The sequence below is a fragment of the Malaya genurostris genome, chromosome 3 (genome assembly GCF_030247185.1).
Source record: "Malaya genurostris strain Urasoe2022 chromosome 3, Malgen_1.1, whole genome shotgun sequence".
NCBI classification, from domain to species: domain Eukaryota; kingdom Metazoa; phylum Arthropoda; class Insecta; order Diptera; family Culicidae; genus Malaya; species Malaya genurostris.
Window position 1 is genome coordinate 50,222,044 of NC_080572.1, and position 24,689 is coordinate 50,246,732.

The window sequence follows — 24,689 nt, forward strand, 5'->3', positions numbered from 1 at the left end:
ATCGCTGGTATAAGTTCATACAGTCTCACTTGCTAGCCGAGTGCAAATTACACTCGGAGCCAGCAAATTTCTGTACGAATGGAATATTGCATCATTTGAGAAGTTTAGTAGTTATGAATTGTATCGTTTGTAAAATTATGTCAGCTGAAAAATACATAATTTCTTTCTGTGTATGTTTCAGATACAACAATTTACAAAATATGTTCAGACACTTCCCAAAAGGTACCTCAGAAAATCAAAAAGTACAAATATTTTGCGTTGAAAATTGAAAACATTTTGTTTCATTTGATATTTCTACATGTCGCCATCGGTTTACTTACAGTATCATGAAAAATGAAGATATTTCAAATTTTTGGTAAGATTCAACATAAATGTATTTCTATTATGTTTGTTTACCTTTTTAATAATACATAGGTATCGAATTCGCTCAAACCAAAGAGCGATTTTTCGAAGTGTGGAAAAGCATGTCAGTTTTAGCCGTATCCACGTCATACAAATATGTCTCTGATATCAACCACCCGTCTTTTTTTGTGCGGTACGTAGCCTCCGTGTAAAACAAATCCTCAGTGTATTCCAGAAAGTTAGAAGGTGCCATAGGGTGAAATGTAGTCCCAAAAATGCGCGCAAAATTTAAACCGCTTGAGTTGAATGTATCGTCGCACAAAGCATAAGAGGCAAAACCGACACATAGAAACCAGGAAGTTGAGTCGTAATGGATTTGTGAATATTTCCATATCAATATCGCAATTTGAATATACACTGAAGTCTTTTTTTATGCGAATTTACGTACCGCATAAAAAAACCGCATAGCTCTGAAAATTCGCATAAAAAAACCGCATAACTTTGAAACTTCGCATAAAAAAAACCGCAGAAGGGAAACAGCATAACTCTGAAAATTCGAAACTTCGCATAAAAAAACCGCAGAAGGGAAACCGCATAACTCTGAAAATTCGCATAAAAAACCGCATAACTCTGAAACTTCGCATAAAAAAACCGCATAACTCTGAAAATTCGCATAAAAAAGTCGCATAAAAACCGCATGCCAAAAGACCGCATGAAAAAAGATCTCAGTGTATTCTAATTAAATCTTTATTGATATTGATTACTATTACACTAGAACTATGAACCATTAGTGTTTATAACTGACTTACATGAGGTTATATGTGTATGTATGGACAAGCAAGCTAACAATGCCAAAGTGTAGTAGCAAGTAAGGATACTTCTTCTAAAGAACGATTGAAAACAAGAAAACATTCAAGTAGTTTTGGTGTTTTTACCAGCTCCAAATTGTAATTCACCACATGAGAGAGTGCGTTCGAATTTCATTATCGAATAAAAAAACCGTTGAAATAACAAATTACTGGACATTCACTAGACAAAGCAAAAGTACCAAATGAATACATTTTTGATAAATGTATATATTTTTGGATTGTGATTCTGGCACCAGGTTATATGAATGTTATATGTTTCAATGTTCTGAATTAACGATAATAATCCAAAAACCACCAAGAATACACATTTCACGTCGGTAACTGCTATCAATCGAAAGATAATGAAAATTATTGATTTCGACAATTCACCATTTGGCTTCAATCTCCCCTACTTTAAAATAATGCATTGAGAAAATATTTAAACGATTTTTAGAATTCAGAAGTAGACTGAAAAAAAATAGATCGCACCTCATATTCTATTTTTGCAATATTTTCATGTCACACTAGATTCTAGAAATTCGGAAAAGTTTGGTTTTCGTTAACCTCAATGCGAAGCGAATCGGAAATCCATAATCCAATCGCAGAAGTACACAAGTGTCAATACAAATTACGAAAATATCCGTTCCCATCGTCGACAGCCGTCGGTTACATGTCAGCAGAAAGCTTCACTACCGTAAGACACCTTGACAGGTTCACTGCAAACATAAACAATTTTTTCATCCCCCAAAAGATAGTCGATCATCTTTCTACCCTTCTGGCATTCGCGAGAGTGGCTTTCCGCTTCCGTTGTTTGCGGGTGAGGAACCGTGAACCCGCTGTCAGGAATGATTTGACGAGTTTCACAGAAAGATGTGACACATCGCCACTTTTCCATCATCCCTTTTGTTATTATTTGGTATCCATTGAGCCGGAAATTATTTTCGATATATTTTCATTATTGATGGAAATGTCTATCGGCTACGGTTGACGAACGTGTCCAGTGACGGCATTAACGGTTTGTCACGAAAAAATGAGTATCTATAACCGGAATAATGCGGTGAATTGCAAGTTAATTAGGTTAACTATTATGCGCCTAATCATGCTGGTAGGAGTTCTCAGAATACCCTTGAATTGAGTTCAACCGTTTCTAATTACATTCAATGGAATATAACAAGTCGAGTCAAGAAGTCGGATACAGCCGTCGATAGAGTGAGCTACGAACTACAATTTCAAATCATTGACATAACCTGGTCTGCAGCAAGCAACGAGTAACAAAACAGCCTCATCAAAGTACAACAAGAACAAAAGTCAGTTTGCTTTCACATCTCATCCAAGTCAGTCGATAAAACAAAACCGCTTACGTTCGGGATGGAAGAGACCAAGTACAGTGTTGTGTAGTGAACAATAGAACAATCTCGAAATGAGTGAACCAAATGAACAAAAGCTACCGCCGCTACGAAAGAATACAATTATTGTTGACTTCGGGCAGTGCAAAATTCGACCTTCGATACGAGAACTTGAAGGTTTGCTTGAGGAGCAAATGCATCTTGACATTAAACGATTCGATGCAATAAGACAAATATTGTTGTTTACATCCAGTTCTATAAAGAGTTGGATGCAATTCAATTCGCAAAAGACGATAACAATGAGCATTATGTGGAGCACGAAAATATTAAGTACAACATTCCAGTATATATCGAAGATAGTGCAATAAAAGTGCGTGTGCATGATCTTCCCTTAAGCGTAATCGATCCTTATATTCGCAAAACTATGTTCCAATACCGAGAGATTCTTTCTATCGAAATAGAAAAGTGGAAGAACTTATTCCCCGGTATTCTAAATGGTGTACGTTTGTTACTCATGTGCTTGAAGAGGCCTATACCTTTTTATGTGACTTTCGGCCAGGATACAAGACCGTGCAAATCACTTTATTACCTACGACAATCAGATGGCAACATGTCAATATTGCCAAAAAGCTGTTCACTACGGTAAGCGATGTGATAAACTGGACAAGGAGACAACTACACCAAAGGACAACGGTGCTTCCTTCACATCAACCCCAAGCAACCCCAGTACACATGTGACAGCCACCAACATCAATGAAGCATCACCTTCAACGAAACCGTCAGTATCCACTATAGAACAAAGTACACCAGCTGCAGTTAACAACTTATCCTCCAACAAACCAGCAACTGCAACCAATGAAAAAATCTAAAAAAAACCTCGAAGCAACATGAACTGAATATTAATGGCAGATGCCTAACTATTTGAAACTATCGACATCTGCTGTTACTGTTCAATATTCGTAACATCCAGAGTCATAGTTTTTGCCTTTCTGTATAGAAAGGTATTAGAATTGCTGGAAAAACCGACATTTGAACGAGCCTTGGAGACCCATAGTGTTATATACCATTCGACTCAGTTCGACGAGATCGGAAAATGTCTGTGTGTATGTATGTGTGTGTGCACTTTTCGAAGATATTTATACGCGCTCAATTTTCTCAGAGATGGCTGAACCGATTTTAACAAACCTATGCTCGTTTGAAAGCTACTATCGGGCCATTAATCAAGTTAAAAGATCAAATGGCTGTGACTTTTGGTTCCGGAGGTATGATTATATAAGTGACTTTTTTCTTTTTTTTTGCGATATTCTCATAACCAGAGACCATTTTTTTTTTGTAGAAAAAGACAATGAAAATTATAGAATGATAGTACTCAAGGGAGAGCAAGGATGTGAAAATATAGAACGGAAAAATGAGATGTGACAGAGGGTAATTTAAGCAAGCAGAAATCTTCTAGTAACTTAACTTTTACCTTCTACCAGAGGAGTTGGGCTTAGGCATCTGAACAATGCGAATCACCCAAGTCTCTGGTATGTCGGAAAGTAGTGATAAAGGTCTTTTACCATTTACTATCCGAACCGGCAAAAAAAAAAGTTACCAGAAGTTGTCACTTTCTACTTGCGACGGCATTCTCACACAATGAGTTCTTCACTGCATGGATGTTTTTTCTTTATCTCTATACGGCTAGTTGAATATCGGAATGGAAGGTTTGTGCGAACTATTGCTTATGTGCCCAGAGTCACAGCGTGTTGGCTGTTTAGCCTAGGTTGTAAGCGGCGTTCAGCCTTGAGTACTATCATTCTATAATTTTCATTGTCTGTTTCTACAAAAAATGGTCTCTGGTTATGAGAATATCGCAAAAAGAAATATTGACTACTAAACTTAGTCGTTAAAAAAGAAAAAGTATATGAGTGACGTAACCTACAAAACGCGTTGTATTTTTACGCGCTCAATTTTCTCAGAGATGGCTGAACCAATTTTAACAAACCTATGCTCGCTTAAAAGGTATTTTCGGGCTTTGGTTCCGGAGATATGATGGTATAAGTGACGTAACCGACAAAACACGTTGCTTTTTACCGCTCTAATGTATATAAGGGTGCCAATATTTTGGGATCATCTCTAATTTCGTAAAGCGCTATTGTTCCAAAGTTTAAACACCTCGAAAAAAGTCCTCATGCAAAATTTGAGCTAAATCGGACATTCGTAAGGGGTGCTGCCCAGCGGTTAAAGTTTGAAAATTTTCGATCTTGAAAAAGCTCCATAGGGGGGAGTGCATGAAATTTCCGAAATCGAAAATTTTATTTTAAGCCAAAAATCTTAAAATTGCATGAAACGTCTAAATTTAGTGTTATCTCAAAAAAAAATGTTTTTTTTTAATATCGACTTTTTGGAATTTTTGATACTTTTATTAAATCCCAGAAAGTCGATATTTTAAAAAATATTTTTTATCGAGATGACACTAAATCTCGACGTTTCATGCAATTCTAAGACTTTTGGCATCAAATTTTTTTTTCGATTTCGAAAATTTCATAATCATTTTAAATCACCAAATAAAGGTCAACTGATTTCACGCGCGTCTTGATTATTTATTATTTCCGCTTTATTATTTTAATTATTCATTAAAATTATTAATTGGTTTTATTGGTTGATCTGGGTAGCCAGCTACCGAGAAAAATATTAATTTATTGTTTGAAATATTACTGTCAAGTGTTTTGCCTTTCTCTATAGAAAGGTATTAGAATTGCTGGAAAAACCGACTTTCGAACGGAGCCTCGGAGACCCATAGTGTTATATACCATTCGACTCAGCTCGACGAGATCGGAAAATGTCTGTGTGTGTGTGTGTGTGTGTGTGTGTGTATGTGTGTATGTGTGTGTATGTGTGTGCACTTTTCGAAGATATTTGAACGCGCTCAATTTTCTCAGAGATGGCCCAACCGATTTTAACAAACTTGGGCTCGTTTGAAAGCTACTATCGGGGCATTGATCAAGTTCGAAGATAAAATGGCTGTGACTTTTGGTTCCGGAGATATGATTGTATAAGTGACGTAACCGACAAAAAGCGTTGTATTTGAACGCGCTCAATTTTCTCAGAGATGGCTGAACCGATTTGAACAAACTTGGACTCGTTTGAAAGCTACTGGCGGGCCATTGATCAAGTTCGAAGATCAAATGGCTGTGACTTTTGGTTCCGGAGATATGATTGTATAAGTGACGTAACCGACAAAAACCGTTGTATTTGAACGCGCTCAATTTTCTCAGAGATGGCTGATCCGATTTTAACAAACTTGGACTCGTTTGAAAGCTACTGTCGGGCCGTTGATCAAGTTCGAAGATCAAATGGTTGTGACTTTTGGTTCCAGATATATGATGGTATAAGTGACGTAACCGACAAAATACGTTGATTTTTACCGCTCTTGTATATATAAGGGTGCCAAAATTTTGGGATCAACTCTATTTTCGTAAAGTTCTAGTGCTCAAAAGTTTAAGCACCTCGAAAAAAGCCTTCATGCAAAATTTGACCTAAATCGGACATGCTTAAGGGGTGCTGCCCGGTGGTAAAGGTTTGACAATTATCGATCTTGAAAAAGCACCATAGGGGGGAGTACATGAAATTTCCAAAATCGAAAATTTTTTTTGATGCCAAAACTCTTAAAACTGCATAAAACATCGAAATTTAGTGTCATCTAAAAAAAAAATTTTTTTGAAAAAATCAACTTTCTGGGACTTAGAAAAATTTTCATATTTTTTCTAAGTCCCAAAAAGTCGATTTTTTCAAAAAAATTTTTTTTCGAGATGACACTAAATCTCGACGTTTCATGCAATTCTAAGCCTTTTGGCATCAAAAATTTTTTTTCGATTTCGAAAATTTCATGTACTCCCCCCTATGGTGATTTTTAAAGATATATGAAAATTCCACTAAGTGGACTAAGAAGGGTTTTGCCTTTCTCTATAGAAAGGTATTAGAATTGCTGGAAAAACCGACTTTCGAACGGAGCCTCGGAGACCCATAGTGTTATATACCATTCGACTCAGCTCGACGAGATCGGAAAATGTCTGTGTGTGTGTGTGTGTGTGTGTGTATGTGTGTATGTGTGTGTGTATGTGTGTGCACTTTTCGAAGATATTTGAACGCGCTCAATTTTCTCAGAGATGGCTCAACCGATTTTAACAAACTTGGGCTCGTTTGAAAGCTACTATCGGGGCATTGATCAAGTTCGAAGATAAAATGGCTGTGACTTTTGGTTCCGGAGATATGATTGTATAAGTGACGTAACCGACAAAAAGCGTTGTATTTGAACGCGCTCAATTTTCTCAGAGATGGCTGAACCGATTTGAACAAACTTGGACTCGTTTGAAAGCTACTGGCGGGCCATTGATCAAGTTCGAAGATCAAATGGCTGTGACTTTTGGTTCCGGAGATATGATTGTATAAGTGACGTAACCGACAAAAAGCGTTGTATTTGAACGCGCTCAATTTTCTCAGAGATGGCTGATCCGATTTTAACAAACTTGGACTCGTTTGAAAGCTACTGTCGGGCCGTTGATCAAGTTCGAAGATCAAATGGTTGTGACTTTTGGTTCCAGATATATGATGGTATAAGTGACGTAACCGACAAAACACGTTGATTTTTACCGCTCTTGTATATATAAGGGTGCCAAAATTTTGGGATCAACTCTATTTTCGCAAAGTTCTAGTGCTCAAAAGTTTAAGCACCTCGAAAAAAGCCTTCATGCAAAATTTGACCTAAATCGGACATGCTTAAGGGGTGCTGCCCGGTGGTAAAGGTTTGACAATTATCGATCTTGAAAAAGCACCATAGGGGGGAGTACATGAAATTTCCAAAATCGAAAATTTTTTTTGATGCCAAAACTCTTAAAACTGCATAAAACATCGAAATTTAGTGTCATCTCAAAAAAAATTTTTTTTGAAAAAATCAACTTTCTGGGACTTAGAAAAATTTTCATATTTTTTCTAAGTCCCAAAAAGTCGATTTTTTCAAAAAAATTTTTTTTCGAGATGACACTAAATCTCGACGTTTCATGCAATTCTAAGCCTTTTGGCATCAAAATTTTTTTTTCGATTTCGAAAATTTCATGTACTCCCCCCTATGGTGATTTTTAAAGATATATGAAAATTCCACTAAGTGGACTAAGAAGGGTTTTGCCTTTCTCTATAGAAAGGTATTAGAATTGCTGGAAAAACCGACTTTCGAACGGAGCCTCGGAGACCCATAGTGTTATATACCATTCGACTCAGCTCGACGAGATCGGAAAATGTCTGTGTGTGTGTGTATGTATGTGTGTGTATGTATGTGCACTTTTCGAAGATATTTGAACGCACTCAATTTTCTCAGATATGGCTGAACCGATTTGAACAAACTTGGGCTCGTTTGAAAGCTACTGTCGGGCCATTGATCAAGTTCGAAGATCAAATGGCTGTGACTTTTGGTTCCGGAGATATGATTGTATAAGTGACGTAACCGACAAAAAGCGTTGTATTTGAACGCGCTCAATTTTCTCAGAGATGGCTGATCCGATTTTAACAAACTTGGGCTCGTTTGAAAGCTACTGTCGTGCCATTGATCAAGTTCGAAGATCAAATGGTTGTGACTTTTGGTTCCAGATTTTTAGATTAGCATCACTGTTCTCATACAAATAGGCAACGCAAATGTCAATCACTAGTTTGGAAAAATGATGCTGACTGTGTGACATAAACACTGAAGCATGCTTTTGTGAACTACTCGAATCAATCTGAATCAATTGGCGTCTAAAATTATTTTATAAATGTATGAAACATATTTTCATGAGACTTTTATGAAAGAAGAGAAAGGCATTATCACACCACTAGGTGGATTAAGAAGGGTTTTTACTATGTATTCAATATACCGACATATGTTATTTCTGTTGTTAACTTTGTAATATCAACGGATTTGCGCAATAGTTGATTTTTATCAATCAATTTATAATCCTGAAAAACATCCAATAACATGGAAAAAAAACATTCCTAATAAAACTTTTCTCCGAAGCTAGACGGAAATTGATAGATTGAATGAGGAGATAATTTAGTAAAATAGAGGAATCAGAAGTGAAACATTGAAAATATCTGATAACTGAAAGGAAAAAGAAGCTCTTGCAATTGTCGCCTTTTACGACATGGAAACAGGAACCCAGTGAATCTATTCTTGGTTCATTTTTTTCCGCCGGATTCCACACGGCATCTAGGCTGGTACAGTCCGGAGAGAGCTAATAGGTACTATCAATCTCCTAGTGGACCCCAGCCCCTGATATATGAAAATTCCACTAAGTGGACTAAGAAAGGTTTTCTTTTTTAGATTAGCATCACTCTTCTCATACAAATAGGCAACGCAAATGTCAAGCACTAGTTTGGAAAAATGATGCTGACTGTGTGACATTAACACTGAAGCATGCTTTTGTGAACTACTGGAATAAATCTGAATCAATTGGTGTCAAAATTAGTATCCGAAATTATTTAATAAAAGTATGAAACATATTTTCATGAGACTGTTATGAAAGAAGAGAAAGGCATTATCACACGACTAGGTGGATTAAGAAGGGTTTTCATGAATTATAATCGATGTTGTGTACAATCGCGAAATATTTGAATATATATGTTTTAATACTTGATTGGTTGTAAAACAAAACAAAATATTCAAGAAATTGGAAAATCTACAAACTTTCACGTCATTTCTTCAGATCTTTTCGCAACAGATTCGAATAATATTTTTATCTAATTTGTAGTTGGTTGCTTTTACCATGGCTTAATACATAAAATGCTTCCATATTTACGTTGAACCTATTGTGCAAAACCATTCAAATAATTTAAAATGTTCTGTTTCGTCATAAGGGACTGTCCATAAAAGACGTCACGCTTTTTTTTTACGATTTTTGACTCCCCATCCCCCCTTTGTCACATGTCACGAATTTAAAATAAATAAAATTCATCTCAATACATTCTCAATATGTATGACAAATCATACAAATATGAGGGAAAAACCGATTTATTACATGCTGTCATAAGATTAAAAAATATCCCTAAAACTACAAAATCATCGGAATATAGATATATTATTGTTGTAGGTAAAGAATAATATTTCCTTAGTGTAGCATACAGGGCTGAGAAAATAAAAACCAAAACATCATAAAAACGAGATCACTGCCGGAGAATCTTTTCATGATCAGTTGATCAGTGAATTTTAAATTACATCGATCAATATCGGTACTGATCTTCCGTCACACAATGGGTAGTGATTTTGAGCTAAACCGATTCTTGATTTATGTAAGTTCAATCATTGGAAGATTCGATAAGCTTTGATGTTGGTGGAGGAAAATCACATATGATCAAGATCAGACATGACATGATCTACGTATGAAATCGTTGATCTCCCGCCCTTTTTCAAATGGAGTACAATTGAATAAACTGCATCAGAATCAGATAAGAGAAATTCTTATGATATACTATTATCAATGCTAGAAAATCAAATTACAGAAAAAAATGTCAGTGCATAACTTAAGTTAAACCGTTTGAAGGCATCCTTTTCTTTTTTACTCGTATTAGGCAAAATTTAGTAATTTCGCTAATTTACTCGCTCCTCCGTGCACTTTTGCTGATCACAACAGAAACGATTTCCTGGATCATTCATTTCCGAATTTACTAGAAGAAGCTTTTACATCAACAAATATACGTTTTTCTATAAAATGTAAACGTTTATTGTGGAGATTTTTTCAGGAAATAGGGCAAAGCAGTAATATAATTAGGTATTTCAAAAATGCGCTCATTGAAAATATTGGACGTCACATTCCAAAAACCTCCTCCCCCCCTTCCCCCTGTCACAAAAGGTCACGTTTTATGAAACACCCCCCTCCCCCTTTGCGGTCTTTTATGGACAGCCCCTAACATAACTTCAATTTTATTAGAAAAATCCAAAGCTTAAATCTCTATGAAATATATGCAATTAATACCGATTTCATTTGCTGAAACGTTGAAACGTTCAATGCTATATAACTCGGAAATTTTAAAACTCACAATAGATATCAATTGTGTTTGTGTTGTACATTCAAATTGTTACATATTTGTGTACATTAACTGGTATCACTAGCAATCGAATGATGTGTAAAAATATGTAGGTCATCGTTTTGGATTTTGAAATATTTACGATTCTTTTAAAAAGTCTCATCTTTTCTGAGGTCATCCGTTTACAGTTTTCACTACAATTTTGGGTGGGCAACTCTATTTTTCGTTTGTTTCAGTCAAGAATGGCTTTTATCGTATCAAAGAACGCTCACTGGCAACTATTCACACGATTGAATCAGTGCCATCAAAGAGAGACGGATATCATCGCAACAACAAAAACCCGGCATGGCTCATTTAACATAGAATCGACACCAGTGCGAGAGCGAATTTCTCTCGATGACATTTCTGAGAATCAAAGGTTAGCACGCTGCTGTGAGGATCCTCTCTGAAGCAACAAACGGTCGCTTATTCTCGTTTCGCGATCCGATTCTGTACAGGTAGTTGATAATTGCGATAGAATCATTTTACTATTGCCGCTTATTCTAACTATGTGCATATAACCTTTGTATAAGTTGTGTCTATGAAAATGTCTGTGAATGCTCCACACAAGGGTTTTGAAATATTGCAACCTAGTATGAGAATCATCAAGTTGAATCATCGATTCGATTTTCTGCGATAATTGTCAACTTGCGATTCTCTCTTGGGAAATTCCACACAGCAACGATCATTATCAGACTGTAATTTTTTTTTAAGGGCGTGAAATACTCAGAGTATGAAGTGGAGCGAAGAAATGTAGCAAAATTCTCTCACGGTTCATGCATTGAGAGACTCGAGTTCTTGTAGCATCTTCTACCGGATTGAAAATGTTGTATACAATATAGATAGCAATATAGCAGCTCCTGCAAATTTTCGGCAATCGCCAACACTCAGTACATTTTATTTCCGGAACTATTACCTTTCCAATGATGAATAAATTTCTAAAATCAGTTGACTGACAATAAAGTTAGGACTCGGTAAATTTGAAGTTTTCAAATGAGGCATATTTTGAGCTTTAGAAAAATAACCTAGAATTTCAAATTTTCATTGGATTTTCTCAAGCGATCATCAGCTACAAAGTTCTTGAATCAATCTACGAACTTCACGATATTCGAGGGTGTGAAATTTATTAAAATATCTCTGACTCTTTCGTTTCCGAAAATGTTGAAACCTTTCCGTGACATATCAATTATGTGCATAGTGCATTACATAAATCTTTAACCCGAATCAGGGGACCAACAAAACAGTTGGATCTATAGCTATATGGCTAGTAAATGGATTCGTTAACTTCACTACTGCTATCTTCTTGACTCTATCGTACTTGTCAGAATTTCTAACGAAGATGGCGGACGGTAAAAAATTTCATTCATTTAGCTGCTTGGCAGTGCCGGCAGCAGGTGAATGTATTGCTAATGATTTCTTTCGTAACGTTTAATGTTGGATTTACTACGGCCGGGGAAGGGCAGCGGGAAACCGACTATACATCCTTTGCTGAAGATGGCGAACACAAAATAGGAAGATAAAAACAGCACTGTCGAGAAATCCTTAGGAGAATAAGAATTTCATTAGCCGGGAGCGAAGCAGTTCCTGCAACTGAGCTTATTCCGAAATAAATTCCAATTCTGACAATGATCATCATCGTTTTCTGTTGGGTTTTTATTTGTCAGTTCGTGACGAAAAAAAAATGCGGCGAGAACGACACTATTTATTTCAAGCACACACAAAAATAGTCCAAAACATTCACGAGTGGAAATTGCTTCATTTCGAAGAAACGCAAAAATAGCCACCACGACATTTGGGTAGAGTCACCGGGATGGAATCGCACACAAAAAAAACCGTGAAAAATCTGTGCAATCTACAATTTTGAACTCTCCTCCCCATTGCTGGAATTGGTGAGTTGGTTAGTGCTGCCTGTCTGACTGCAAGCGTGAAAAGTGCTTTGGCTGTCGCGTTAAAATTGTACCAAAAAAAAGGAAAACCTTTTTGCAGCACACCACACACACACACGTAAAAAAGTTTGAAACATTTATCAAATAAATTGTTTGACGTTGCTAGTCTACGACTGGTGAGTGTAGGCGGGTAATTTTTTGTTGTTGTTGTTGTTGTTGATGCCAATTTTACGTGAAATGCACTTACGAACCATTGCAACTTTGGGAAGAATTTCAGTCTGAAACCACCCGGGAATGGAACGGGATCGGACCGGACCAGACCAGAGAGGGTCAATTTTTTTCAGCAAAGAATATTCTCCATCACTTCGCCAGTCTCGGCGGTATCCAGAAGAAGAAATAAAAAGCGTGAGTATGTATGTCTGTGAAAATGTGACGAACCGAAACGAGACAAACCGAGATTGGTCCCATCAGATGTAATCAGTTACTGCTTCCGGGGAAAATGACTACATCTAATAATTTCTAGCGTATGTGAGCGAGTGTATTCTGGAAACCTGTTCGAAAATAATGGGTTGAGTGAATTTCCCTCTCAGATAGAGCAACAAACTTTAAGATAAGACGTTGTTGTGATGTAGCAAATCGAGGCCGTTTTTTCCTCGCTTTCAAAATTCTTGAAATGTGAGAAAAAATTCAACCCGCTGTCCTCATCAGAATCCAAGTAGAAACCTCAGGATATGAAACCACAGAGTCGAACACCAACGAGGGCCAAACAAAACGCTCACATTTCAATGACGAATCGAGAGCGACGACGACGAGTCAGCAACAATTTCTACCACCCTGCTGCCAAACCGGAAATTGTACCCTTGAGCCCTGACTGCCACAGCAACGACAACAATCCGAAGTAAACCGGCGACTGCGACGACGACGACGGTGACGGTGACGTTGAAGACGTCAACGCGTTCGTTCACGTTGGCGCACCAGTCACCTGGATGACTGGTTCTATTCTAGACAGCCCTTTTTTTCCTATTTTTCATTTCACAATATCTCCAACTTCTTTCGTTAGATGCTGATGGTTTCTTGTCCGCGTTGCTGGAACTGGACTGGAGGTTTGGTTTGCTGGATGGGAGAAGCTGGTGCATCATTAAGATTTCAAACTATCCCCGGGCAAGCAAACTGACGTCGAGTGGAAGGAAATTGCTGCTCAGTCCCGTTCCAGTCTCGGTGAAGTGACGGTGAAGTTGGATGAAAGACGCGGCGAAAAGAATCCGGATGTAAGTCAAGTGAGAACGATCTGCTGAGCGAATGGTGGAATCGGAGGCGGGGTTGGGTTCTTGGATTTGTTTGGTAAACTGGCAACGGCTGGGGAATTTTCAACTTCCTCTTGCGTCTCCGGAGAAGAATTGACGGGCAGGATGGATTCAGGAATGCACGTGATTTATTTACGACAACTGCCAGCAACGAATGCACTAGTGGCGAGGGAAGAAAGAAAAGTACAGGACACAAAATCTCAGTTTCCGGCAAGTTTTTGGGTTGCGATACGGAAAGTGGAAGCGGCAATGAAACTGTTGCCAGGCGAGTAATTGAATGGGACTTTTCCGCTAGTGCTGTGAAAATAACGCTCTACGGTGAACGAGTTTCGGAGTTTGCATTCCACCAAACAGACAGCAGCAACGCAAATTGAAACTGATTCGTACCGTAAGTAAGACTTTCTATACGAACTTAAAAGTACCGGACAATTATCTAAATAAGGCAGAACATTCTGATCTAAAATACATGGACGCAACCAAAAACCGCGGCCATTTCGCAATGGTTCAGAATCTGTCAATTTTTATGGCTGCGTCTTGTCGTTTACACTCTTCTCTAATCACTTGTGCAGTTGTTTATTCGTTTTCATTAGTTTGTTTCGAAATGCGTGGAGTTTCAGAAGAACAACGTCGGAAAATTGTGTACAAATGGTGCACAGAACGCGGACTGTCACTGAGAAAGATAGCAAAAATGGAAGCAGTAGGTGAAAAAGCCGTGCGAAATGCAATCAGGAAGTTCGGTGAGGATAACACATTTGAGGATAAACCGAAAACGGGTCGAAAAGAAGGTCCTGCTAACCCTTAGTTGGATAAACGTATACTGAAGGCGTACGAGCAAAAGAAGGAGGTTTCAGTTCGGGATATGACCAAAAAGTGGGCACTTCGAAGTCACATGATCTTCGTGCTAAAGAACGTTTGAACCTTCGAACCTAGAAGATGCAGAAACAACCAAAACGTAGTCCGAAACAAGAAGCATCGATCAGGCCGAGGGTTTGAAAGCTGTACAATGCTATTCTTGCTGGAAATTTGAACTGCATAATCATGGACGACGAAACCTACGTGAAACTCGATTACAAATTCTTGCCGGGATCACAATATTGTACGGTGCGAGAAGGGCAAGTGTTAAACCAGTCCGAGACATCGATTGAAGTCGAAAAATTTTGTAAGAAAGCTATGGTCTGGCAAGAAATTTGTAGCTGCGGTAAGATTTCTAAACCCTTCATCACCACTGCTTCAATGAACATCGAAATATACATCAAGGAATGTTTACAAAAACGACTTCTACCCATGATTCAAAGCCACAAGGATCCTGTTGTCTTCTGGCCAGATCATGCTTCTTGCCACTACTCGAAATCAACGGTAGAATGGTATACTACCAAAAGTGTCACTTTCGTCCCAAAAGACATGAATCCACGAAATTGCCCACAACTTTGACCAATTGAGGAATTTTGGGCATTAACGAAGGCACATCTTAGGAAACATGTCTCGGCAGCCGAAACCATTCAACAGTTCGAAAAAGATTGGAGAAAAGTGTCAAAACTTGTCGCCAAGAAGTCTGTATGGAATTTAATAAGGAACGTTCGTAAGAAGGTGCGCCAGCTAGTCTACAATAACTAAGTAGCAAATGTCGAGAATAATATTCTGTTGTTGTAGTCTAATATTATCAGTATATCGAATAAAATTTGAATATCTAACACTTGTGAATTATTTACAGCGAAATCAAAGTGCGTCCATACTTTCTGGGACAGTCCTTAAATTATGCTTAAACGTGAAAGAGACGAAATTGCATTCACTTCAGTTAACAACGAAGTGCACAGCGTAGAGTGTGACAATATTAAATACAAAATCCCTGTATACATGGTGGACAAAGTACGCGTGCATTACCTTCCACCGTAGCCCAGCGATTAGTTCGCAGTACGGTGAAATTCTTTCCATCGAAAGAAAAGTATAGCGGAATGTTTTCCCCGGCATCCGAAATGATGTGCGAGTGGTACGTATGCAACTACGTAAGGAAATTCTATCTTACATAATTTGTGGGCAAGGTGGGATACATCCGTGTAAAACTCTAATTACCTATGAAAATCAGCCGATGTCAGCATGTCAGTTTTGTGAACAACCTGCCCACTACGACAAACCTTGCACTGAAGCAGCGAAAAGGACAACCAAAGACAAGGACAACTGTTCAGCTGTGTTGCAGAAAAACGCTTTCACCTTCGATCCAACCAGAAACTGCAGTCAACGTACAGCAATGCACATCTACAGCACTTAACAACGACTCAAAGACTGCGAACAATAAAAAAAAACGAGAAGCAATCGGAGACCACCCACAACGATACTCTTCACAACAACACCGACGATGAAGCAATGGATGCTGTAATGAGCCACGAACAAATTGCCCCTCAATCCTCGCTAGATGTAAATGGAAGCTGCTCTCCTCCTAGAAAAAGGATGACAACGAGATCCAATAATAAAGTATTAATTTTAACTAACAAAACCTTTTTTTATCCACCTAGTGGTGTAATGATGCCTTTCTCATATTATTTATATTCTCAAAAACATCACTAGAAGATTCTGTCAAGTTTCTTTTTTGACATTTGAATAATATCAAAAAGTTTCTTCTGTGTAAACTACCATCACCTTTTCAATTTGTAAGAGAAAATTCAGCAGCTGCAAGATTCATATGGGTGGTCTATAATATAATTGAAACTGAAACAAACGTATCCCGTCGTTTTAGTTTTATTTATTCGAACAGATTTTCTGTGAAATTTGAAACTGGTATACTGGCTGCCGTTCTATTTTTTCTATATTTGAAATACAGATAAAACGCTGTTGGGACTGCCAGTTTATTTTGTTATAAATTCTAGATTTCAATTTTAAAACTGACATAAATTATGCATCTAGAACTAGAACACTCTTGAACATGCCCTTAAACAGTTATGTCAAGTTAATAAAGATTTAAATGTGGCAACCCTGCACGCTATACAAAATTGAACAAAGCACACTGTGTGCTAGGCGAGTGCGTTTTCTTCTTCTTCTGCCGTACCAGCGCACAGTGGTCCATAACTGTAAAAAGACGGTCAAAAGTCTGTATTGACTTTCACTGATTTTTAAGAGCTAACGTGTCTTTGAAGAAGTTTTACCAGATTATATTACGCTTCTTTTGAAAGTGGCACCGTAATTTTTGTTAGGGGGTAGTACCCATTTCGAAAAAAAAAATTTTTTTTTCCCAAAAAAATTTTTTTTCTATCTCATTTTGAAGGAAAAAACATTTGAAGTATTTTTGCTGAAGATATGAATAATGTAAAAAAAATATTTTGAGATATATTCACTTTGTTTTAAAATCTTTTTTTTTTGGTTTTATCTACATAGAATCAACCTCTATTACCTAAGTATCTAGTACAAAGTGCGCATAAATACGCACAAACAAGTTCATGCTTGCACGCGCAGCTTAAGCAAATTGTTGTGATTGTTATTTTGTTTACTTTTTGACAATTACCAATATTAGAAAAAATCTAAGTGGAACTCGATGCAATTTTTAGGCCTTTTCAAAGTTAGTTTTAAATATTGAAAATCCGAAAAATTATCAAAAGTTCAACACATATTAAAAAATGGAAAAATGTTTTCCAAACAAAATAAGAAAAAGTATTGTAAAAGTACAAACCTTAACGAAGAGATTTCTGTATAAAATGTTCAAAACGACGTATGTAACAATGAGAGATTCTCTTTGTTTACTTTCCCTTTTGCGCCGTTTTTCTTACTCCGTTTTTCTTTCATATGGATGATCGAAATCATAGAGGGCCTGGGGTCCACTAGGAGATTGATAGTACCTATTAGATCTCTCCGGACAGTACCAGCCTAGATGCCGTGTGGAATCCGGCGGAAAAAAAATGAACCAAGAATAGATCCACTGTGTTCCTGCTTCCATGTCGTAAAAGGCGACAATTGCAGGAGTTTCTTTTTCCTTTCAGTTAGCAGATGTTTTCAATGTTTCACTTCTGATTACTCTAATTTACTAAATTATCTCTTCATTCAACTTATCAATTTCCGTCTATCTTCGGAGAAAAGTTTTATTTGGAATGTTTTCTTCTTCCATGTTATTGGTTGTCTTTCAGGATTATAAATTGAATGATAAAAATCAACTATTGCGCAAATCCGTTGATATTACAAAGTTAATAACAGAGACAACATATATCGGTATATTGAATACATAGTAAAAAAACACTTGATATTAATATTTCAAACAACAAATTAATATTTTTCTCGGTAGCCGGCTGCCCAGATCAACCAATAGAACCAATTAATAATTTATAAAATAAAAAAAAAAAGCGCGTGAAATCTGTTGACCTTGTTTGGTGATTTAAAATGATTTTATAACAACTGTTTAGAATATGTCAATGCAATAAATCAACTATTTTGTCTAAATCCTAGTCACTCGTTTATTTTGTAGCAGGTAGTTCCATTTAAAAAAATAAGGAAGTTTGCATTCTTTACGCGATAGTATTGCAAATTTTTCTTCAGTTTCCTTGAAAAAGAGCTGTGAATCAAGACTTCCCGGGACTTCAATATAGGATATTGTTGAAACGTTCACTCGGGAAGTCAGTGAGTTTAGTGGTGCATCCGAGCATCTTGAAACCGGAACACATTGAGTCGCGCACGAATAAAATATCCTTCTCCCGTGACACTTATGGAGTGCGCAGTAGTACAGGGTGATTTTTTAAGAGCTTGAGAACTTTTTTAAACAATAAAACGCATAAAATTTGCAAAATCTCATCGGTTCTTTATTTTAAACGTTAGATTGGTACATGACATTTACTTTTTGAAGATAATTTCATTTAAATGTTGACCGCGGCTGCGTCTTAGGTGGTCCATTCGGAAAGTCCAATTTTGGGCAACTTTTTCGAGCATTTCGGCCGGAATAGCCCGAATTTCTTCGGAAATGTTGTCTTCCAAAGCTGGAATAGTTACTGGCTTATTTCTGTAGACTTTAGACTTGACGTAGCCCCACAAAAAATAGTCTAAAGGCGTCAAATCGCATGATCTTGGTGGCCAACTTACCGGTCCATTTCTTGAGATGAATTGTTCTCCGAAGTTTTCCCTCAAAATGGCCATAGAATCGCGAGCTGTGTGGCATGTAGCGCCATCTTGTTGAAACCACATGTCAACCAAGTTCAGTTCTTCCATTTTTGGCAACAAAAAGTTTGTTAGCATCGAACGATAGCGATCGCCATTCACTGTAACGTTGCGTCCAACAGCATCTTTGAAAAAATACGGTCCAATGATTCCACCAGCGTACAAACCACACCAAACAGTGCATTTTTCGGGATGCATGGGCAGTTCTTGAACGGCTTCTGGTTGCTCTTCACTCCAAATGCGGCAATTTTGCTTATTTACGTAGCCATTCAACCAGAATTATGTAGACCATAAATCGGGCGTAAAGCGCGAAACACATTTCGAACCGAACACTGATTTTGGTAATAAAATTCAATGATTTGCAAGCGTTGCTCGTTAGTAAGTCTATTCATGATGAAATGTCAGAGCATACTGAGCAAATAATAATGCATGAAAATCATAACCTAAAAAATCTGAGCAAATACTAATGCATGAAAATCCTAACCTCAAAAAAATCACCTTTTATATACAGCCTCTAGTAACAACTAGTGTTGGACTAACATCCCTTCTCATTCCTTAGACGATCTACGTTCGGGCCTGGCCTGCGCCGGTACTGATTAACGAATTCTGGGGTTACCAGAAGATGTACATTGAAGGATCATTTACCAGTCCCAGGTCGGATCATCTAGAAACTCCCTGTACAATTTCAGCTAATTCCGATCAGTAACGGAGTAGCAACCAGGGGTGGTCGCTCAAGCTCATATGCATGATCGAAATCATTGATGCACAAAGAACATTGCTATGCGAACTAACTTGTCTGCGAATTATTAGTATGTCATATTTGAGAATATCTGCAAAAGTGGCATCCCTGAATGTACCTTAGCCTACTGAGGGAGAGGTAAGATTTGTTATTGACAATGGCTCATTAAATCTGTTAATCTGATTCACTGGAATAGCTCAGGAGCGAATTGCACATCTCTACGCTCACTGCAAAAGTGAGTTCAGCATGGCCATAGTGAAAATGAGTCACACGAATAGTACTCAGGATATTCTCATTGGAAAATAATTTGGATTAGGAATATATTTTCCTATAAGTATTGTGAAAGTTTGCTGCATTAAGTTACATATTTCGCTTCAGTACAAGGTTTCCTAGGTAAAAATGATGTATAACTTTTCCAGAAAAGAATAAACCTATACATTACCTTCTACAAAACTATGGGATTTTATATTTTCTACAATTATTCCAAATAAAGTATGGATAAAAAACTAACTTAAAACAAGTTATGATTGGAAAATTAGTTTTAAGGGGGTTGTCATAATATATAACTGAAACTAACTTTGAAAAACCCTAAAAAGTTTCATCGAGTTCCAGTTAGATTTTTTTATAGTATTGAGCATATCTTTTGCTATAAATTTTGTAAAAATCAGCTGCATAAAGTTGCATATTTCGCTTCGGTGTAAAGTTTTATCATAGGTAAAAAAAGATAAAATGTCGTATAACTTTGCCAGGAAACAACAAACCTATGCACTTCCTTCAACAAAAATATGGGATTTTTTATTTTCTTCAATTATACCAAACAAAGTATACATAAAAAAATAACTCGAAACATGTTATGAATGAAAAACTGATTTTAGAGGGGTTGCCATGAAAACGCTTTGTATATCCGAAACGGTGCGACCTGGACTTTTGGTATATTTGACAAAGTAAAATATTTTCAATAGTTCTAAAACTTTGTAGAAGAAAAAAACTTTCTATCTCTTCAGAAAAAAAAATTATGGTTATATTTTTTGTCAAAGTAGGCCATGAAAAATTACCGATAGAATCAAATTACGCGGTATATATTTGTAAATAATTTCTTAAAAGCAACTATATGCACTGTGCAGCGTACCGATTTTGCATCATTTTGTCATGACATTATGACAGTTTGAAAGTTTTGATACTCAGTGCCCTATAATCTCGGAATCGGAAGTCGGATCTGGATGAAATTGCACAATATCTTCTAAGACAATAGGAGCTCTAATTTGAATCATGATTTGTGAAAATCGGTTTAACCGTTGCTAGGAAATCGAAGTGACTTCCGTTTTTTGAGCTTTTCCTCACTATTACCGGTGCGTTCGGAAGCGGAAATCGGGCACTAATAGTCCCAAAGTAGATTTATATATCCACCAACTAACAAGGTCTGTCAACTAAATGAATTTACCAATAAATTTTATAAAAATGTGCACCTCGTTTCGCCATCGCATGTGAAAAAAATCCTCATAACATTAAATTTTTTTACAAATCTCACTGTAATACCGGAACCGGACGTCGAATCTGAATCAACTTTTCGAGGACTTTTGGAAGAATCTCAAGACCTTTCATTTGCATCCTAGTTCGTAAAAATCGGTTGAGAAATTTCCGACAAAATTGAATGCACATTTTCTCATAGATTTGCACATATTGCCTTGTAATTCCGGAACCGGAAATCGGATAAAGATGAAATTCAATAGCGATCTATGAGAATGTAAAACCTTTCGTTTGAATCTAAGTTTGTAAAAATCGGTCACGCCATCTTTGAAAAAAGCGAGTGACATTTATTTTCCTTTTTTTGGTGCATATCACTCTGTAATTCCGGAACCGGAAGTCGGGACAGTGAAAACAATTTTTTTTCTATCACAATATCTAGGTTCGGCAGTGCATTGACAAATCGTTGACTTCCAAGGTTTGAAGGTGAATTTCAAACACCAGTGAATTCATTTGTGTTGTTTACAGGTTTGACTAATTTTTTAATTTTTTTCGCCAAATTTTAATCATCGATTTTCGAGAAACGTATTATAGTTGACGAATGGATTTTTGTTGGAAGACCAATTTCATAAAATCCTACAATCATCAATCAATTATTTACCGCTCTAAACATTTAACTTCCACATCAACACCGTTGTTTGTCAAGCATAGCTTCCTTTCCCCAGCTCTTCGCATTCATTTTTTTTTCTCCAAACGTTCCAATTACGATGCATCAATCTCAATTGTTTTACCATGACGCGTCAGTTGCAGGGATGCCAGGTTCACAGATTAATCTGTGTTTCACAGATTTTCAACTTTCTGCACAGGTTTTAAAAATGGCACAGATTTTCACAGATTTCTGAAACTAATCACAGATTTTTACCGATTTTTGAAATCGATCACAGTTTAGCACCAAAAAGTACGGAGCCATTGAGTAAAAAGGTACTGAGCGGTTGGTAGTGAGACCTTTTGCTCACCAAAATGTGATTCCGATCAGCTATTATGGTACGGAAAACGTGCACAGATTTTCACAGACAGAAATTTTTGGCTTGGAAAAATGACCTGGCATCCCTGTCAGTTGTTACCGGAGAACCGGCCGGTTCTAGCTAAACGACCAAACATGGGACGCCATTCCACGAAAAAAAAGGCATCACACCCGTGCCCACTTACCGGTTGATTTTTTCCGCCTGGTTGCCTTGGTGTAGAAGATGAACGCCGCCAGGAAGAACACCGAGGATAACGTTTCGGCACGACCAACCACACCGGTTACCTGAAACGAGTAAACAAACAAACAAACAAAATACTTCAGTGAGGTTAGACTAGGGTTAGACTAGGTGGAGAAACAGAGCCGGACAAGGCAGAGTAGGGAGGGACAATTCAAAACATCTCTTTATCAGGATTTTTGTTGTTTTCCGGTCGGCAGTTCAGGTAATGCTTTAACGAAACCTAATTGAAATATGATAACTGGACATTTGACCTCGACGCGCAGTTTCCCGTTTTGCCAAAGGGATAAATATGATAGTTGGAAATAATTATAGTCGACGCTAATCTGGGATTCACAATGATATCTGATGACAATTATGTGCATCGAACTTTTTCACTACTCGAGCTATTATTCGGTTCTCTTGTTAAATTCAAATTGTTTTGGTTTATGGTGCATCTCTAAAGGCTATAGCAGGATAAGCATGTGAAATCTGCCCCCAAAGGGAATTCATATTGTTATACCACATTCGAAAGGTCATAGACTGGAAACAATTTTCTCAAAGTTTCAACCTTTTAACTACCGTATTGACGGAGCTAGGGTGGTTCTATTGATTTTTATTTTATTTGATTTTGGAAGAAACCGCTCATGAGAAAAATGTAAAAAAAAAGTAAAAAAAATCAGGTATGTTTAAGACATTATGGGGAAGGTTTACAATTTTTAAAAAAATTTTTGAAGATGTATTTCTTCCATTAAAAAATACTTGAAAATTTTGAAATATATTTTATCCCTCTTCCAATTTTTGCACCACCCCAGATTTTTTAGTGATAAATAAAATTTTTTTAGAAATGTTAAAGTGGTATGTTTTCATATGTTTAAAAAATGTGGAAGACAATATTTGATTTTTTCTAAAAAATAAATAACGGTCGACCATGCGTTCCCATCAAGTTCTGTTAGAAGGAAACGCATGGTGCTTTGTTCTAGTACTGTCTAGTGTTTTGGTTTATGGTGCATCTCTAAATTTACGACAACTTTCAAATTTCGAACCAGTTTCCCTGGAAACATTCGGACGATGTTTCCCCAACCGTTAGTTTACCATATCATGTCTTTTGACCATGTTAAAAAGGCTACCACCAGGACGATTGCCATCACAGTCATGTTCACCTATCGGTTACCGCGGCACTGACTGATACCGGGGGATCTAACCTAGGTAAAACTCATTAGAGGATGAGAGAAACGGAAAGTGACACTCCACATCGCTGGAATCATTTATCTTCACGTCATGTGTCACAGCATGTTAGCGAGCTCCGGCCTCCGACTCGTGCCCGAAGAGTCACAGCCGATACGGGAGAATGTTGGTAGTCCGTACACGGAAGATGTTCGCGTGTGTTCCGCGCGGTTTGACAGCTAAATATCCATTCCACCCTCGAATTAGAGCCCGTCGAGTGGAGGCTGTTTCCATCCAGCGACAGGTATTGTTTGGGATCCGACAAACATGAGCACGGAATCCGATATGGTGTGCGTGGGTGTTTTTTTTTTACTTTTGGTTGCGTACACCATGTTGTGCTTGAGCTAGCGATTCGCGCCAGTGGCAGTCAGAGGCATTGGATGAAAAACCCTGCGAACCGAATGATGAAGAAAAGTAACTTCGTTTCGGTGGCAGTCATGTGACACAACAGCACAGAACTACTGCTCGGGATCGATAAGCAAACCAGGTCACGCCGTTTTACAGTGTGCACATTTGCTTGCTCGGCTGGAATCGTAAAAGCACGTTCGGAAGAGCCATTTGTCACGTGATGAAGAAAATTGCATTTTGGGCTGTGCTACGTTGTTTCGGAGGACTTCGTGCCTTTGCAAAGGGGGGAGCAAAATCGAACCGAATGTGAATGTCGGGATGCGTTGGCTCACGGCAAAAATGGTCTATTCTGACAGGTGGCAGATATATAGGATGAAAACCAGTCGCTTAGCAGAGATGCTCGTGCTTACCTCATAAAGGTTACGGCCAATCGATAAGGTGAAGGAACATTATTTGCTATCATAAAATCAACCGAAATTGCCCAAAGTTACATTCGTAAGAAGCTTTCTGATAAGAGAATTCATTTCATTACGTCAAAAAAATTAGAGGGTTGTATTCAAGACACTACCGAGCACAATAACATTACAAATGAAACATTTCGTAATACAAAAATAAAGATGATAATGATGATGATACACTAAACAAAAAACATATTCAATTGACTAATTACAAACTTGCTCTAGTTTAAGCGCTTAGATTGTTAGCGAATTAGCAAATTAGATTCTTTTTTGATAATAAGCGAATGAC

General features: G+C 37.4%; 1 protein-coding gene across 2 annotated transcripts in view; it reads right to left on the reverse strand.

Annotated features, from left to right (window-relative positions):
* Window positions 1-24,689, reverse strand: part of LOC131434462 (protein O-mannosyl-transferase Tmtc3-like) — a 696,449-nt gene that overhangs the window by 329,951 nt on the left and 341,809 nt on the right. For both annotated transcript variants that reach the window (XM_058601183.1, XM_058601184.1), the window contains exon 5: window positions 22,336-22,435. In XM_058601183.1, the coding sequence (XP_058457166.1) occupies window positions 22,336-22,435 (100 nt within the window). The remainder of the gene's footprint in view (window positions 1-22,335; window positions 22,436-24,689) is intronic.